General features: G+C 37.7%; 2 protein-coding genes across 2 annotated transcripts; one reads left to right on the top strand and one right to left on the bottom strand.

Annotated features, from left to right (window-relative positions):
* Window positions 1–1,170: 1,170 nt before the first annotated feature.
* LOC120092539 (NAD(P)-binding Rossmann-fold superfamily protein) lies at window positions 1,171–14,284 on the top strand. The gene is made up of 12 exons (XM_039050654.2): window positions 1,171–1,364; window positions 1,476–1,572; window positions 2,627–2,691; window positions 2,875–2,960; window positions 3,086–3,170; window positions 3,262–3,332; window positions 4,743–4,874; window positions 12,347–12,462; window positions 12,591–12,714; window positions 12,802–12,870; window positions 13,700–13,820; window positions 13,904–14,284. The coding sequence occupies exons 1-12, from the start codon at window positions 1,268–1,270 to the stop codon at window positions 14,041–14,043; spliced, it is 1,203 nt and encodes a 400-aa protein (XP_038906582.2). The 5' UTR covers window positions 1,171–1,267; the 3' UTR covers window positions 14,044–14,284.
* A 2,463-nt stretch (window positions 14,285–16,747) lies between these two features.
* Window positions 16,748–17,752, bottom strand: PSB28 (photosystem II reaction center PSB28 protein). Its single transcript, XM_039019199.2, has 2 exons — window positions 17,429–17,752; window positions 16,748–17,355 (listed from the first exon to the last, which is right to left on the bottom strand). The coding sequence occupies exons 1-2, from the start codon at window positions 17,502–17,504 to the stop codon at window positions 16,886–16,888; spliced, it is 546 nt and encodes a 181-aa protein (XP_038875127.1). The 5' UTR covers window positions 17,505–17,752; the 3' UTR covers window positions 16,748–16,885.
* Window positions 17,753–20,037: the final 2,285 nt, after the last annotated feature.

A 20,037-nucleotide genomic window follows, 5' to 3' on the forward strand; every position in this document is an offset into this window, starting at 1 on the left:
TTGTTATATTAGTTTGTGTGTTAAAATAATTATTTTAAGGTTTGCTCGATTATATTGTATTTGAATTTGGATGTTGGATGTGTTGTCTTTTTGGTCTTTAATCTCAAATTAATTAATTTTAATTAATTAATTAATTAATATTTTGATGATAACAAACTTGAATTTATTTACTAATATTTTGAAGTATTCACTACGTAGTGCTCGGAACATTGATTGCAACGAAATTTGAATCACTCAAATCGAAGTTCAAATAAAGAAGATATAATCCAAACAAGCTTAATGAAAAAATCTTGAGTTGATGACGTGGCAAAATTTTTTAATCAAAGTGGATCAATTGAAGGTGCTATTTGAAGCATAAAAGGAAGAATATGTGCAGTTTTGATTTTTATATTTTTTTTTATAAAAGAGAATAAATTTAATATTATTTTATATTTATGTCTAATGACTAGTTTTGGACACATGATGGATTTTTGTTTTTTTGTTGGGTTTTTAAAAAGAAAATGAATTTAATATTATTTTTGTGTGTTTCACAAAGATATGTATAAAATAATGAAAAAGGATTTAGATACGAATTTGTAACAAACATTTAAATAAATGGAGAGTTAGTTAAATAAAATCAAATTTGATAATAAAAGATAAATTCAAATATAAATCGGAGAGAAAAATCATGAATTTTTTGTTTGTTGTGATTAATTTAGAATTGACAGTTTTTTATCAGATTTAATATAAATCAAAATTTGAATGAATTCAAAAAGTGGTTATACAAATAAAATCGGATGAAAAACTGCCCATTTGAAATTCAAACTTGGTGAAAAATATATAATTTCTTTCTACAAAATCAGTTCAATTGAATATAAGCGATACTTACCTATTTATATTATATTTCTATTTAAAATTAATATACGCTATAACAATTACACTGTATTCATTATTGTTAGTCAACTATATTAATAGAAAATCTGGTATTATAAAAGTGGACCTCACGTGTCACATATTTTACCAAAAATCTTATTTTTGGATTCTGCCATAAATTCAAAGGAATCGCCAAATTTTGTTATTCTCTCCAATTTCCCAAAATAAAATAAGATCGCTTATTTGGGCTAAATTCATTAACGTATGGGCTACATTATTGAGGCCCATTTAAAAGGAAAAAGCCCAAAATCCAATAATGGAAGGAAGCCTGTTCATCAAAATTCCTCACCTTGTTGACAGAAGCGCTTCCTTCTCTCTTCCACCGTCCCTCACTCCGACCAGATTCCGATCAAAGATGCAGGCTCTTTCCAGGCGTCTAGCGCAGCAGCAGAGTCTCAGCTCTTCTTCCTCAATTTATTCTCTCAAGTTTATATACCCTCTTTCTCATCACTGTAATCCCTCATTCCCCTCTGCTTTTCTCTTCCTCGTGTGATTCCATTTTCACCTTGATTCTTACATTTTAACCCATTTAACATCTCGTTTTTTCTGTTTTCTTTTAACAGATTCTGGGGCTGATCGTCCACGATATGATTCCACCTTGGCTACGAGGGGAGTCGGACACCTTGTCCGCAAGGGCACTGGTGGGAGATCGTCCGTCAGGTAACCTAGCCCTAGCCTTTTCGTGTTTTAAATTCTTCTATTTGATCTTTGGGTTGTTGTCGTACATGTAATGCTGGGTTTGAGTGCTTTGGAATTGTGAGGGAAATTTAAGAAATTTGATGGGATGAACAGTGGTACTTCAAGCCTCAAATTGAATTAAAATTATTTTACAAAGCCTAAATTGGTGTGATCAAGTATTTCTAGACATGATAGCCATATAAAAGTTTTTTTTAAAGAAAAAATGCACCCCACAAATTTCATGTAATAAAAAATTTATCTTTAACATCACTACTATTATCATTAATAGGATTGGTTTATATTGTAGATTTTTGCCTTCAATGTTTTTAAAGTCACAACAAAATAGTAGTAATTGCTCAGATTGTCACAACTCAAACCTTTATATTTTTTTAAGAATGAGGCAAATCACTAATATTGTTTTTATCATTAGACAAGGAACAGAGATTTTAAGCTTCTGTGCCTTTTCACAAAGGCATAAGTCTCTTATGTTTCCACAAAGGCATAAATCTTGAGGCTAAAAGTTAGAGTCTTGCCTCAAGGTGAGCCTCTCAATACGTAATCCTGAATTCCTTTTAAAACATTGGTACTTCAAGATTATAAGTTTATTTAGTGAATTCAAATATAATCTTTCAGCCTCTTTTTAGCTGAATACTTTTACCTATTTTTTACCCCTCCATGGTCATTGATATTTCTATTCATATGCAGATAGACGTAAGCATTTGTTAGATATACCTTTTTTTATTGAGTAATTTAAATTTTAAAAGATCACGGCAGTACCCACTACCAACATTCTGGCGTCATTACAGCTTTTATGTGGCAATGAAGCAGGCAATTTTAATCTGAGCTGGTTTCTCTGTCGCTGTCAGATAATCCTAGATTGTGCTTATCTGTTTTCTTTCGAGCATACACATTAGGATTTTCAGGCAGATTGGATTATTGATATTTAACTCGTTGGGGTTTTAGTTTGTAATTAAGAAACCAAATTTCGTCTCTGAATTTTGTGATTTTACCATTTCATCACCAAATTATTTTGCAGTGGGATTGTGGCTACTGTCTTTGGAGCTACTGGATTCCTTGGCCGTTATGTTGTGCAGCAACTAGGTAATAGGTGAACATAAATGGTACTTGCATTCTGTTTTTTGCTTAGATATGCTATTTATTCTGTGCCTGTATACCTTCTACTTTTAAATGGTTATGGTAGTGGGTTTTGGCAGCTTTGGCTCTATTCTTGATTATATGTCAACTTTATGCTAAGCATGATTTTGGAAATAAATTTTCTTTCAGCTAAAATGGGGTCCCAAGTTTTAGTCCCTTTTCGAGGTTCTGAAGATTCACCTCGTCATCTTAAATTAATGGGAGATCTGGGACAGGTACAGCAGTATATGATGTTATGATGCCATGGATGATAGTACTATTTCTTTTTTTTTCCATGTTTTGCTGAATGCTTTCATTTCCCCCTCACCGTTAATTCAATCACCTTTAACTTTCCCTCCAGATAGTACCAATGAAATACAATCCAAGAGATGAAAGTTCAATAAAAGCTGTAATGGCAAAGGCTAACGTAGTCCTTAATCTTATTGGTATGGGCTTCTCATTTTACTTCCTTCTTGTGAAATGTTAGATTTTTTATTTTAGCCTTTTAAGATTAGACTTTACCATCTTTTTTGACAGGAAGAGAGTATGAAACAAGAAACTACAGCTTTGAGGAAGTGAATCATTCCATAGCAGAACAACTTGCCACGGTATGTATCTGACTTCCAATCCCATGTTTTTAAATTGTCATATGTTAGTATGTGATTTAGTGCCTCTTATTAAAAGGGATTTCTTCCCCCAACCCAGCTTTTCTTATGACAGTTACAGTTCTATTTGCAGATTCCACCCCTTTGTTTGGCTTGTGTTTTCATATGGCCTTCTGATACCTTCATGAACGTGGTTCTTTTGACCCAAAAAATGGATTAAAAATTGGTGGGGAGGCTGTAATCACTACAAAAGTAAAGTAGCTAGGGGAAGGAAAGCAGTTGAGTGGACGGGAAAATAGTGATAGGAGAGTATCAAAAGGCAAAGTGGATGAAAATTGAAAGGTGGGGCGATGGATTTGGGGTAGAAGTTGAGGAAATGGGATAGGCTTGGCTAAGCTAATATTAGGCAGGTGCCCCTGATCCAGTGGATTTTGTGAGCAATTTTACCTAATATATTGGAACTGGAAGTGAAAAAAGAGTTGGTCGAGTGTATGCTTTAAGTGATGATTTTGTTTCTGTTACACTTTTGCTCAAACCCTGTTTTATTATGCATACAAATTATCAATAATTGAGTTACATGCATTTATGCTTTGATAGAAGCATTTTAAAAAGTGCTTACACATTTGAGTGGGCTCAAGTGCGAAGGGTAAAGGAAACCAAGATATTTTTAGGTGCACAATAGAAAAATATAATTATATATGGACAACTATAGTATTATTATTTTTTAACTAGAAAAAAATATGAAAAATGGAAGAATATAGAAGGGTTTACAAGAACACCAACAATTGCCTAACAAGGGAGAAGGCCTCTAATTCAAAAGATTAAGGCCTAGATGGTAATTAGAAAAGTATTTAGTTACCAAACCAACTTCCAAACTTTGATTAGAAACAATTTCATTGATGAGATGAAATAATCATTTTGATTAGAAACAGTTTCAACATTTGGTAGATGAAAGTATAATTTTAAACAATATAGGGTTGTGAAATAATATGATAATGAAACAATTTGAAGAAATTTTAGAGCTTTTGTAGGAGCGTGAGGAGAGAAATGATCATTTTTCTTTAGTAGTTCATAGTTTCTATAATAAAATAAAATAACTATATAAAAAGGGTTTCAAGTGCAGAGTTGTATGCACTTCATTGAGGCACTTTTTAAAAACACTGGTCTATATGATCTTTGTTTTCCCCATTAAAATAATGCAGCAATTGAGATCTCGTATACATATCAATAGAATCTTCCCTAGTTCTTCTACCATTTAAATATGAATTAATAAAGACAAGATAAACACAGGAAGGTTTAGAAGTACTTGCGTATAGTATTTATTTATTAATTTTTATCTAATGATGTTACTACATCCTTTTTTCTCTGAGTCTGATGTAGATTAGGTGTTTGCCCTCCTTTTGAATACTATAGATTGCCAAAGAACATGGTGGTATCTTGAGATTTATACAAGTTTCCTGCCTGGGTGCATCTTCATCATCTCCATCCAGATTTCTAAGAGCTAAAGCTGCTGCTGAGGAATCTGTTTTAAAGGCATTCCCCGAGGTAAGCAGTTATAATTTATTTCCAGATTTTGAATTGATAATGCCACACGAAGTTATGTAGCTGAGAATATACTGTACCATTAGAGAATCCTACAAATCTTGTTTTTTCTATAACTAGTCATTTATCATGCATTCACCTTTTATTCTTGTGTGAGTATTTTTTCATGAAGGTTGAGTTGAGGTGAAACTGTGTTCAAGGTTGAGATGAATGTCTAACTTTGGGGAGCAGTTTTAGATATTGTAGGGATAGAAAGCATGCTAAGTTCAAATCCTTCATGCAAATTTGCAATTTACAATTTGGAACTTCAATCCCAGATTTGAAAGTTATTTTTCACTGATTATTGGATTTTTCTTTAATGTTTGGGTGGACGGTGTCACAATCGCTCTTTCGGAAGCTTCTCTTAGCGATTGTGTGGCACTTGTTCCCGCTCACGAACAAGCCAGCCAACTCGAATACGGACTGCCGATGGCACACCGAGTGCCTCTTGCAACCTCCAACCCCGTTTTAGGGAAAATGGTTTTAGAAAACGGGTTTAGAGAAAAGGTTTTCGTAAGAAGATTTGAGAGTGTGTATAAAGAAAGAAAGATTGTAGTAGACTAGAAAGCAATAAGCAACAACAACGGCTTTATAGAGTACTACTCCGGGTATGAGGAAGTGATGGTTAGTCTTATCCCCATATAGTGCATTATGAACAAAAAGCCAACTGGCGCCCTTGCATATGCAAAAGGGCGAGTGGTCACTTACAATGAAAATGTAAAGAAAGCAAGCTAACTAAACTAATACAATACAGGATATGAAAGTAAGCTAGAAGGGGGTTGGATTGGGCATGCGGCCATGGGCAACAGGCCCTGGACAAGCATGACCGTTACATTCTCCCCCACTTAATTGGTTGACGTCCCCGTCAACCGACCTTGTTCAAAATCTGCGATGGCTGGAGCTGCACTCTTCAAGTCTTCGGCCCGCTCCCAACTGATCTCTTCGTCGGGGAGATCCTTCCATTTCACTAAGAACTCTGTCAGTTCTCGTCTGGGTCTTCCAATACGGCGTGTACGTTTATCCAGGATTTGTGCAACTTCTTTCTCAGCAGAACTCTTCATCGTGACCGGTGGGCGCCTTAGCATGTTTCGCTGTTCATCCTCGGGATCGGGATGATAGGGCTTCAGGATACTCACATGGATGACAGGATGAATCTTCATCCATGAGGGTAACTGAACCCTATATGAGGTTCTCCCGACCTTCTCAATTACCTCCACTGGACCTTCATATTTCCTTACTAGCCGTTGGTCTCTCTGGCCTCGGAAACGAAACTGTTCCGGTCGTAGCTTGATCAGGACCTTGTCCCCAGCTTGAAACTCAAGGGCCCTCCGCTTCTTATCAGCCCACTTCTTCATCCTCTTCGATGCTCTTTCTAGGTAGGCGCGAGCGATCTCAGAGGTTTTGCTCCACTCTTTAGTGAAGTTATGTGCCTGAGGACTTTTGCCTGCATAAGGGTGGTCCACCAAGTGTGGCATGAGTGGCTGTCTGCCGCACACCACTTCGAAGGGCGTTTTTCCGGTTGCGGAACTCTGTTGGCTATTGAAGCTGAACTGAGCCACATCTAACAACTGGACCCAGTTCTTCTGTCTAGCGTCGATAAAGTGACGCAGATATTCCTCGAGCATATTGTTGAAGCGTTCCGTCTGACCGTCAGTTTGGGGATGATAGCTAGAGGAGATATTCAGTGATGATCCCAATATTCTGAACAATTCTGTCCAGAATGTCCCAGTGAATCTTCCGTCCCGATCGCTAACAATGCTCATGGGGACACCCCATAATTTCACAATGTGTTTGAAGAACAGCTGAGCAGTCATCACGGCTGTGCACATTTTCGGCGTTGGGATGAACGTGGCATATTTCGAGAACCAGTCGATGATAACAAGGATCGATTCAAACTCTCCCACCTTGGGCAAATGGGTGATGAAGTCGAGAGACACACTCTCCCACGGTCTAGAGAGCACAGGTAGAGGTTCCAGCAGACCCGCTAATTTCGCCCTTTCAACCTTATCTTGTTGGCAGACAAGGCAAGTCTTGGTAAATTGCATGACATCGTCTCGAAGACTTGGCCAATAGTAGCCTTGCTTCAGAAGGGCATAAGTCCTCTGCCAACCATTATGTCCTGCCCACGGTGTGTCGTGACACTCCTTCATCAGCGACCTTCGTAACTCCCCGGATCTGGGGATGTAGAGGCGATTGCCTTTGGTGTATAGTAGATCATCTTCCACCCAGAACTGGCGTGTCTTCCCCTCTCTGGCCAACTGTAAGATGGCCTGCGCCGCTGTGTCATTTGTCAAGTGAGTTTTGACAGTTTCTCGTACTGTTGCACTCAACGTACTTGCTTGTAGGCGGGCGAACATGCACAGGGCCGCATGTTCGCTCTTTCGGCTAAGCGCATCAGCCGCTTGGTTGCTTTTCCCCGATCTATGTTCGAACTGGAAGTCGAACTCCGCTAGACATTCCTGCCACCGTGCCTGTTTCGACGACAACTTCGGTTGGTTGAAGAAGTGACAAATGGAGTTGTTGTCGGTCTTGACCACGAACTTGGCCCCCAAGAGATACTGTCTCCAGGCCCTCAAGCAGTGAACTACTGCTAACATCTCTTTCTCGGAGGCGGCATACCTCCGTTCGGCATCATTTAGTTTTCTACTCTCATACGCGATGGGGTGTCCGTCTTGGAGGAGAACACCGCCCAACGCGAAGTCAGAAGCATCAATCTCTACTTCAAATGGCTTGGTCACGTCGGCAATTCTGAGGACCGGCCCCTCAATCATCACTTTCTTCAGGCCCTCAAAGGCGGCCTGACATTCAGAAGTCCAGCTCCATTGGCTATCCTTCTTCAACAATTCGGTTAATGGCCCTGTTCTTCTCGAGAATCCTTCTACGAACCGCCTATAGTAGTTGGCTAGTCCGAGGAAGGATCGTAATTCGGTCACGGATGATGGTACCCTCCAATCTCTAATTGCAGCCACCTTGCCCTCTTCCATACCAATCCGACCACACTCAATCACGTGGCCGAGGAAATTTATGCGCTCTTGGGCAAAGGAGCACTTCTCTCTCTTTACATACAACTGATTTCTCCTCAGCTTTTCAAAGACTAGTTGGAGGTGATGTCGATGGTCCTCTAGCGAGGCACTATAGACCACAATGTCATCAAGATACACTACGACGAATTTGTCGAGGTATTCGTGAAACACTTGGTTCATTAGGGTACAGAACGTTGCTGGAGCATTAGTGAGGCCAAAGGGCATCACGAGGAATTCGAAGGCTCCGTATCTCGTGACACAGGTCGTCTTAGGTTCGTCTCCTTCAGCAATTCGAACCTGATAATATCCAGACCGTAGGTCCAGCTTCGAGAAATACTTAGCACCGTGAAGCTGATCAAATAAGTCAGTGATGATAGGAAGGGGATATTTGTTGCGGACTGTGAGCTTATTCAAGGCCCGATAGTCGATGCACAACCGGAGGCTCCCATCCTTCTTCTTCTGGAACAGTACTGGGGCTCCATAAGGAGCCTTTGCCGGTCTAATAAATCCTGCCTCTAACAACTCGTCTAACTGTTTCCGAAGCTCAGCCAATTCTGGCGGGGCCATCCGATATGCATTCTTGGCAGGCGGCTTTGCCCCTGGCAACAACTCAATCTCATGGTCAATCCCCCTTCGTGGGGGTAAGGACTTGGGCAAGCTTTTCGGCATGACGTCCCGATACTTTTCCAAGACAAATAGAACGTCTTGGGGGATCTCCTCTTCAGTGGACTCAACTGACTCTATCGGGATGGCCATGAACGTGGGTTCGTCGTGGGCCAGGCCCCTCTTCAATTGGAGGGCTGAGATCATTCTCACCCCATTTGGCTGCTTGATACTGGCTTGGACTACGGTCGGTGAAGATCCGGTAATGACCAAGCATTTGGCGAGGGGCATTGGTATGACTTTATGTTCAAGCAGAAATTCCATCCCCAGTACCACGTCGAAATCATCCATCTTGACAATTACGAAGTCAACGAAGCCCTTCCAGTCTCCTAACTTCACCGGAGTTCTCTTCGCTATCCCCGTAATTGGTAGGGCTGCGGAATTCACAGCTTTCATCTTCCCTGCATCTCTTTCCCAATTCAAGTTCAGGCGACGAGCTTCCGTTTCAGCCATGAAGTTATGGGTAGCCCCAGAGTCAACCATAGTGGTTTTGGCCGATCTTTGGTTGACCCAAGCGTCTACATACATGAGACCTTTCTCTAGTGGCTCCGTCGCCTTTCCCATATTCTTCTGGAGTGCAGATAGGAATTTCAATGCCCCCATCCTGGGATTCTCAATTTCAGCCGCTGGCTCGGTTACCGTCTCCTCCAGTTCAGCCTTGTCTTCGGAGGTAGAGGCTAATGTGGCTTGAAAAGCATTGAACGCAGTTCGATTTGGACATTCGCCCGCCCTGTGTGGCCCTCTACATATGAAACAAGACAGGGGCCGATTGTAATTGTTATGCTGTTGTGGCGGCCCCCGCCAGTTGTTTCCTGATCTCGGTTGGGATGATTTACGGTCCCCCCCTGTGTTCTTGTCTCCTCCCCCAGGTCTGGGAGGACTGGAACGGCTATTTCTGTTTCCCCCATTGGAGGAAGTTGATTGCTTCCTCACATCTTGTGAGTCAGTGCTAAGGTCGTATAGCCGTTCAGCTGCCGCGTAGGCAGAGGGGAGATCCTGTACTCTCTGTTCATATAGTTTTGATTTCGCCCACGGTTTCAGCCCTTCCACAAAGCAAAAGACCTTGTCCTTTTCAGACATATCTCGTATGTCCAACATGAGTCCTGCAAACTGTTTTACATAATCCCTGATGTTACCTGTTTGCTTTAGCTCTCGGAGTTTTCGTCGAGCCAAGATCTCGACATTTTCAGGGAAGAACTGCGAACGAAGTTCTTGTTTCAATCTATCCCAAGTATCAATAGTGCAACGTCCTTCCTGTATGTCTGTAAACCGTGATCTCCACCACAATTTCGCTTCTTCAACTAGATGCATCGTTGCTATTGTGACTTTCGACTCTTCAGTCACTGTGTTCGTCGCCTTGAAGTATTGCTCAAGGTCGAAGATAAAATTTTCCAGGGCTTTCGCTTCTCGCACCCCATAGAAGGGTTTCGGTTCTGGGATTTTTATTCGGCTCACTGCCATTGCTCCCCCAGGTGGGGCTTGGTTCCCTACCGCTCGAATGGTGAGATTCACCCTAGCACTCACATCCGCTATCTCGGCTCTGACGACATCCAGGGCCGATCGAAAGTCTTCCGATAAATCGGTTACCATCTGAAGTATTGCTTTTTGGGAGCTGTCCAGCTCTTCGACACGCTCCTCTATGTGGGCAACAGAGCCCGAGGAGCTATCGCCTCGTTCAAAGCTGCCGGACCGTACTGTTTTGGTCTCGAGGGTCTCTACCCTCATCATCAATTCTCTGACGGGTAATCCGTCTAGGCGGCCTACCACCGCATCAATTCCATCGGCTTTCTCGGCAACTTCTTGTAGCCGAGTCTCAAGGAAACGAACATTATCTGGGACCTCTCTCAGGTAGAGCATTTGTTCTTCCATCTCTACCAATTTGTCCACATGGGACTTGTTCAGGTTCTTCGTCGCCGACATGATCACTGATCTTCCATCTATAAGCCAACCTGGCTCTGATACCAACTGTCACAATCGCTCTTTCGGAAGCTTCTCTTAGCGATTGTGCGGCACTTGTTCCCGCTCACAACAAGCCAGCCAACTCGAATACGGACTGCCGATGGCACACCGAGTGCCTCTTGCAACCTCCAACCCCGTTTTAGGGAAAATGGTTTTAGAAAACGGGTTTAGAGAAAAGGTTTTCGTAAGAAGATTTGAGAGTGTGTATAAAGAAAGAAAGATTGTAGTAGACTAGAAAGCAATAAGCAACAACAACGGCTTTATAGAGTACTACTCCGGGTATGAGGAAGTGATGGTTAGTCTTATCCCCATATAGTGCATTCTGAACAAAAAGCCAACTGGCGCCCTTGCATATGCAAAAGGGCGAGTGGTCACTTACAATGAAAATGTAAAGAAAGCAAGCTAACTAAACTAATACAATACAGGATATGAAAGTAAGCTAGAAGGGGGTTGGATTGGGCATGCGGCCATGGGCAACAGGCCCTGGACAAGCATGACCGTTACAGACGGCATCCATTTCCTTGTTCATAATTTGACATTTTTATATTACTAATAATGTCTTGTTTCTTGTATTGATTTTTCTTTTCATGGAAAAATCAAGTTTTCGTTAAAGCAAATGAAATATTACAAATGGCTAATTAAATATGAAAAAGAAAAGAAAAGAAAAGAAAAGCCCATTAGTAAAGGAACCTATACAAAGAAAGCAGACTAGAGATTACATAAAGGGCTTTGGTTGTTGAATTGAGAATAAGAGACAAATAATAGTTACATATATCTTTTGAAATTGGCAATGAGAGCTCGAAGCCTTCAATACAATTTAAATGTACATTTGAGAGGAGGATAGCACGCAGCAACATAGATAATAATTAGCTGGTTGTGGGGGTGTGTAGTGTGTTGTGTGTCAGGTGTCCCTAATTTTGTAATAGACTTGGGCAATAGGTTGTGTGGGAGGAAAGGTCTTTACATTGGTGATGCATTTACCTCCACTATTATTGATCCCCTCCTTCGCCTTGAAACAATTGGTGATGCATTTACCTCCTCTATTATTGATCGCAGTGAATTACAAGCAACCTCATGCTAAAGGTCTCTGAAATGTTGGCCTAAAACAAGAATGTGAATAACATTCTCACTAGACAAGATCTAGATCTTTTGAAGCACAATCACATGGAAGGCCCTATTGTGGCCCCAAGAGCTAAGAAAAAGATCTTCAAACATGATCCATGATTATCTATTAATCTTTGGGTAAAAGAAGCACTTACGACTCCAAATAGCTGAGGTTTTTATATATATATAAATAAAAAGACCCCATAAGTGAAGAATACAACAAAAAGGCTTCATAAGCGAAGACTTCTTCCTCAGAAGCCTATCCAAACTTGGTGCCATCATTATAGCTTATCCTATTTAATTTCCCATGGGAGAGCTTTCTTGTAATCACCTCTAGGTATTTGGAGTCTTTTTACTCCTTTATCTCATCAATCATTGAAACCATTTCTCATTTTAAAATAAAAAAATAGAAGAAGATCACTGTCATCAATAGGGAAGGCAATGTGCCAACCAATGGCCTTCAGAATAAATTCCTAAATGGATCTACCAAGGGACATGAGCTGAAAAGTTGATTTTGAGTTTCTACAGCATTTTTGTGCAAGAGGCAACTTGTTAATCTAGCAAATTGCACACAAATATTTCTTCTAGTAAATGTTGTAGATTTTTAATATAATTTTAAGTGCAACTTTTCTCCATTTATTTTGTGGTTATTGTGAGAGTTAATGTTTCAATGATGTGGTTTTACAGGCTACAATTTTGAGACCTGCAGCTATGATTGGTACAGAGGACCGTATTATGAATACATGGGCACATTTTGCTAAAAAATATGGCTTTATTCCCCTCTTTGGAGATGGATCTACAAAGTATGTATTTCACATCACATATTGTATGGATCAAAATCACATATTTTAGGCTTCGAATAGTCCGAATTTTGTTGAGCTTATAACTTATTTTCTGATAGTTATCGTAACCACCAGTGCATTCTTTGCAGAATCCAACCTGTGTATGTTGTTGATGTTGCCGCTGGAATTGTTTCAGCCTTGAAAGATGATGGCACCAGCATTGGAAAAGTCTATGAACTTGGTGGTCCAGAGATCTATACGGTGCATGAATTGGTATGTTATGTTTTTTCGAATATTCTCCCCCCTCCCTCCAAGAAAAATGAAAAGAAATTTCCTTATAAAGCTTCATTTTCTATGCAGGCAGAAATTATGTACGACATGATCCGTGAATGGCCTCGCTACCTGAAAGTCCCTTTCCCTATTGCAAAGGTAAAAAGGGTAGAAATTGATGATATGCAACGTTATATCTATGCTTAGATTGCCCACTATATTCCTTCTCTTATTGTTATCTTTTATTTTGTTGGTCCGTAATTTGTTACTAACTGTTGTCTTGCATAAAAATTTTGGAATATGCTAGATGATATTTTTTAAGTGATGTAAATTAGTCTCGGTATACATTTAGAGTTTTACTTGCTTGTTCATAAGTATAGCACACCATGATTATTGCTATTTTGTTAAAATGAAGAATGCAGTTTCTCTGGAAATCATCTTTTGGATCTAATTTTTATAGTAGGATATTCTTCTTTAATAGTTCTGAAACTGGAGCCTTTCAAAAGATCCTAAATCGAATGAAGGGTCCTAGGTTGTGCTTGACTGTGCTCAAGGTTTTATGTGGATCCTATGCAATTACTACATGTGTCAAAGCGTTAGCTATTATCAATTTAAAGAAGAAAATAACGGGCATTTTTTAATAACGGAACTGCAGTCTGATGGTAACAGAGATTGTCATTCGTGTAGGCTAATTGGAGATTTATTTTTAGAACCTATTGATTTATATATTTTAAACTTGTTAATTGATAATTTATACTAGTGCATCAATATATCCATGTCTCCTTGAATTTCTTTAGCATAATACTTGTACGAAACCAATTAAACCTAGGAAAGTATAAGTTGCTCATTTGTGATGTAACATGGCCTCCCCCTGTGATCCTTGCTGGGCTTGGTGGATGCAATTACAGATTAAGCTGGCTTGTTTTTTAGATCTTGTTGAACCTGTTTGATTTTGTTTATAAAAGTAAAATCTGCTGTTTGGCTTCAGGCAATTGCTACCCCCCGAGAAATATTGCTCAACAAAGTCCCATTTCCGTTACCAACGCCATCCATTTTCAATCTGGATCAGATCCTTGCTCTAACACAAGATACAGTTGTTTCTGAAAATGGTAAGCATGACCTTAATTCTTTTCCCCTGCTAATAACTTAAGATTTTGTCTAATACTCTTTAATCTTGCGATTGGATTTGTAGCATTGACTTTCAATGATCTTGGGATTGTACCACATAAGTTGAAGGGATATCCTGTCGAGTATCTTATATCATACCGGAAAGGTGGCCCGCAATTTGGTTCAACAGTCAGTGAACGAGTCTCTCCTGATTCTTTTCCATAGGCTTCACTTGAATTTTCTTCGAAGCCCTCCCCCCCGGATATTTTGTATTAACTTAGTTCGAAAGCTTCAAGAACGGCCTGGTTTATGTGTCCATTTGTTAAAATAAAATGGAGAACGTTTCGAGTTCAACCCTCATGTATTCTTATCTTCTTCATTCATGGTTTAGTTGAATGCACAGTATATTTGGTGTCGTAATTAATAAAGGCTGGGATGCTTGGTTAGAGCATCTATGATCATAAAATGTGTTTTTTCAGGAAAAAAGGGGTAGAAATTTGATTTATTTTGCCAAGTTTGAGCAAGTTAGTTTGGTGTAGATGTGGTTTTTGGAATACTATAGAACTTTTGGTGTCATATTTCCAAATCATCAAGTAAAATTTGACATATCATTAACCGTTGAGCAATACTTATTTTGGCAGTTAAATGGTTTATCTGCTATCATAAAACGATACAAATATTGATTTAAAGAACATGAACATATTCGTTACATATGCAATTAAAGTAAAGTAGAAAACAAGAAACATGAACATATACATTATTTTTAAACTACAAGAAGAAATAATTCAAAAATCATCTTTATACTAATTTTGAAAACATTAAAAGTTGCATAGATGGATTGAATGTGAAGGTTATAAGTTGCTTTTGAAGCTGAAAAGTGAAGAACATTGAAATGAAAACCCATTGCTGAAGGAAGGAAGCAAAGATAAGATTATTTTAGTTGCTGGACGATCAAATATCTAACATCAACTTTGAAGACAACATTGTAGAGTTGTGGTAATAGAACTGAAGGAAAGATGTTGGCAAGAGGTGAGGACGAGGCATTCGAGCGGGTGAGGTTGGAAGGTGGAAACATAGGAGCTTCAATGGCAGTAAACCATGGAGGTGAGTGCAAATTACCCAACTGTTGTTGCATAAACATTTATGTAAACAGCAACATTCAGGGTGTGAACAATTCAACATTGAATGGGAGTGAGGTCAAAATGGGAAGCCCTGGAGTTTTCTTCTTCTTTGGAGATATGGAACCAAAATCACATCAAAATAACACTTCATCACTTCATCAAATTCCCAAGCTATGGCAATGGGGTCTAATGTTTGTTCTTCTTCTTCTTTTTCTCCCTTTTCTCTTACTTTTAGAAATGAAAATGCTTCATTCTTAGACTCTTCAATGGCAAATAGGAATGCCAATGGAGTGCAATAGCATGGTTCATACCACTGTCTTTCTTGTTCTTATGCTTTTGACTTACTTTCAAAAGTTTTTGAATTCCACCTTTCAAGCTGATTATTTTATTCTAATTGACTCTTAGTACTTTCATTTGTTTCAATTTAGTCCATGTTTTTTTTTTCCACCACCAATCTTATAACCAATGCTTTAAGAAACTCAGAAGTAGAATTGATTACAGTAGGTTAGATTAGAATCTTTTTACTAACTTTACTATTCTAGACATTTTGGTTTTATGGTTTTATTAGTTTATTGGCTTATGTATTCAGTCTACAATGTTAAGTTTTCATTTAAATTGTAAATGAAAGTTGATGTGATATCATATAAAAGCTCAGATGATCTCACTTTTTACACATAAAATGACACATTCACATGGTGGTATGTTAGATTTTAAGTAATTAATTTTATTTGATCATTTTTACGTAGTTTTAAGGGACTATAAACAAGGTCACTTTAACAAATTGGACTTTAGAATATTTCAACAATGATTGTTTATCATCATCGACATTAAGTTAATAATGACGATTTTTTATATTCTATTCTCCAACTAAGTATTAATCTTGAGAAATTTATTGATTAAAAAACTACTAGTTGAAATACACATAAGATGATTAGCTATTAAAAAAAAAAGTGATTCAAGCAAGTGTTGTAGCATTCTTTTTTCAACTACCCTCGAGATGATATTAAAAAGAAGATTGTAAGCATCAACTAGATTAATTTCGGTCTCGAAATGAACATATTATCAACCTCAAAGTTAGAGGTTCAATTTCTCTGGCCCACAAATTCTCAAAATAATAATAATAATAAAATATAAAATAAAAAAGAGACTTAGGTTAATTATCTAATATTACGTTATAATGGTTATCTGAACTCTATTTTTTATCATCATATTTCTCTCCATCAATTATTCTCTTCTATTTTGGGATTTTTCTTTGTAAGATGCACTAATGTTGAATGATCCGAATTTTGAATATAATGAATACTAAGTTTTTGCTTACGTCACATATCACTAAGATTGTGCTAACTCAAATCCTCGAGCTCTTGTTTTTCTTTCTTCTTTTTGAACGATGGATACAAAGCGCGTCATCATGTTGTTTCTCCCTCGGATTCTCACTCTCACAATAAACAATTGGAAGGTTGCTAGAAACATGAACCCAAGGGTTCATCGGAGAATCAATTTGTGTTATTTCTCCCTAAAATATTAGAATTTGATCCTATAATTTTAAACATTAGAATTTAGAATTCGATAAAACCTCACAAATAGTTTATATGATTTGATAGGACTAGCCTAAATAATCTCTACCCTAGAGACCGTTTAAGAGAGTTTTATCAAACATGACGCTAAATTCTATCTTTTTCTAAACCACAAGGATCAAATTTGGCTGGTGAATTCCGAATTTTGGTACCAAACACTGTCTAAAAGCATGAAAATGGTTGAGTTTTGCCTACCAAAGAGTTTGGTTTGGTTGAAGAAAGGGAGAGGGGATAGAACATAGAACAAAGCTTCAATTAAATCTTTCATCCATCAGGTATCAACACAGTATTGATTTTGATTCAACGGATAACAAAATTGGGCAAAACACAACCACAAACTTCATTCAGATTCGGATTCGGATTAAACGAACTTCATTTCTTGACGAATTGCAAGCCATTGGCGTTGGAGTATCGCTCCATGAATCTCATGAATCTATCCCACTCTCTCGGAGTTCGCATCACATACTTCGCTTCAATTCCCGCCGGTTTTCCATTGATGAACTTCGCATTCACATCCACCGACTGAATCACTCCTTCCTCATCGATCATATAGAATCCCGTAATGTCCCCCACCTCCGCCGACGAGTCGAACACCGACGGCTGATCGAACCTGAAAATCGCCATTCCGTTCGTGCCGTCTCGTGATTTCGTCAGCCTGACGTCCGGCACCGTCTGCTCGTCCGTGCCCTGGATGAACTGAATCTTGGGCTGAACCATCAGGATGGGGTTCCAGGGCCGTCCGTTGCGGTGAGTGAGCGTCTGGCAGTTGCCGGCGGAGAGGGAAAGAGAGCGGCCGTGGAATGAGGAGAAGGCGCTGCGGTGGAGTGTGGCGGAGGGAAAAACTGGTGAAGAGAGGGAGAATTAGGGGGGGAAAAGAGGTGGGGAATGGAATGGAGAGAGTGATAGAGAGTTTACCTTTGGTGGAAGGATGATGATGATGCATATGGGGAGAAGCATGGGAAGTGGATACCAGAGATTGTAGAGCCGCCATTGATCTTGGTTTGAAGGAAGCAGCAATAAACAGAGGAAGAAGAAAGGGAGAATGGTGTGGTGTGTGAAGAAGAGAAGATCAGGGAAGCTGTGTGTGTGTGTGTAATCACCACAACCATTCACTTTTTCAGACTCTCCATTCACCAATCTCCAATCACTTTTTCACATTAATGGAATTACTAAAACCCAACAACTTAAATATTTATAAACACTTACAAACCCAATCCTTTAGTCTCTAAATTTTGATTTGTAATGATTTAATCACAGTGTTTCAATTTTATAACGATTTGATTCCTATACTTTGATATGTAACAATTTAGTCCTATACTTTCAAAATTGTAACAATTTAGTCTCTCACATAAGTTAATATTTTATGATGTAAACTTTATTTTTACAAAAATATTGTGTCTCTAATTAGTTTAATGGTTTATTATGCATGAAATCTCATTAAATCTTATCATTGATTTTCTACAATAAAGATTAGATTGTTACAAATTTTAAAGTATAAATTAAATTGTTACATAGCAAAGTTCAGGACTAAATTGTTACGGATCAAAGTTCATGAACCAAATCTTACTTCTATGAAAGTTTAGGGACTAAAATTGATTTTTAACCTATTTTTATATTCCTTTTACTAATTGGTTGGAGTATGATGCAAAAAGATAAGTATAATCAATGATGCACCTTAGTATGGCTCTTTTGTGTATAATTTGTGAAACACAAGCTAAGGAGTGAAATTTCCATAGGTCAATATTGAAAATGAATTGATATCTTCAATATTTTTCATACAAACACGAAAAATATTTAAAGAAAATGTGATTTATTAATCCCACAACTTAAAACATATTTTAAAAGTAAAAATAACTTAGTTATTAATTTAAGTATTTTTATAAATTTTTTTATTCCAAAAAAATATATTCTATATTTGAAATAAGAAGATAAACATTGTCGTACATAAAGCTGGCTTACCGATCTTGATCGTTACAAAGGATGATGCTATGAAATCGAACAAAAAAAAAAAAAAAAATCGAGAGACAGCTATATTGTAGCTACCAAGTTAAATAGTTTTGGAAAAGTACTCATTTATACCCTTAATTTTTAGGGGGTTGTATCAATTCAAAGAGGGCGTTTGGGGCAAGGGTTATCATCAAAATATAATAACCACTTCTTGCTACAATAAAAACTATTTCAAAACTTTCAATTAGCAATCAACACTATTTCAAAACCCTCATTTGCTACAATATTTACTATTCACTAGTTCTATTTTACATTCATCATTTTTTATTATTTGCTATAGTGTTTACTATTTTATTCTCAAACTAAAATAGTTTAGACCTCAAACACATACTATTATAACTCAAACTAAAGTAACCTACACTCAAGCACAAACTATCATAATCCAATTATAACAACATAGGATTATAATAACTAACTCATTGTCCCAAACACCTACTGAATTTTTGTAAGTTTATCAATTTACACTCGTTACGCTTCATTTGGAAAATCCTTCTATAAAACTTATAATAGTATCAATTAAACCCCTAAAACTTTCATAAATGAATAATTTTACTCTTAATCCCAATTCCCTTTGAGAATCATCCATGCATTTACTTTAATTGTCCATCTTATAAAATCGAGATTGAAGAAATCTACACACAATTAATGCATGGATGACTTTCAAAAGTAATTGAAGAGTCTAAATTGATTGGCTTATGAAAATTTAGGAGTTTAATTTACTCAAATAATAAGTTTCACACGACATTGGTCTGATGAAATTTGAAGAATGGTAGGTATTGGTACACTTGTGGAAGTTCAAAATTTAAATTGATACAATTATTAGTTTAGAATTTTAATTGATATTTAGTCGATATATATATATATATATATAGTACCATCATTGCTTCCCAAATTCTCACCGTCAACTCATAATAATACACTTCTATATATGTACGTATGTCAAATTGTAACTCAAAAGAAAAAAAAAAAAGAACTTATAATTGCATCCTCTAATTTGAACCTAAATAATTACTATCCTAACATATGTTGAAACTAACTTCATCAGCCACTACTATCAAAGGGAGTATAACTCAACTGGCATCCAATATCTGTTGACGATCCAGAGGTCCATGATTAACTTCAACCATTAATATTTTGCCAACTTTAAAGGGATATTGCTAAACTTAGAAGTCATGAAAATACAACTGTTATAACCTATCTAACATAGTCTAAATTGACTGAGTTATGAAGAAGTTTAATTGACTCAAATAATATGTTTCACACAATATTAGTCGAACGAAATTTGGAGAATGATATTTTTTTAAAAAAGAAAATGCATCACATTATTTAAATTGCCCAACTATCCTTAAGAAGCTGGTTTATAATGGAGAGATAACCAAAGGGCGAATCATTGCATCCCAAATTCTCGTTGTCATCTCATAATAACACACTTCTATGTATGTACGTATGTCAAGTTGTAATTAAAATGAAAAAGAAAAAAGGATAACTTACAATTGCGTCCTTTAATTCATAACCTG

Source organism: Benincasa hispida, chromosome 12, assembly GCF_027475165.1.
Source record: "Benincasa hispida cultivar pf3 chromosome 12, pf3_genome.v1.1, whole genome shotgun sequence".
Lineage (NCBI taxonomy): Eukaryota > Viridiplantae > Streptophyta > Magnoliopsida > Cucurbitales > Cucurbitaceae > Benincasa > Benincasa hispida.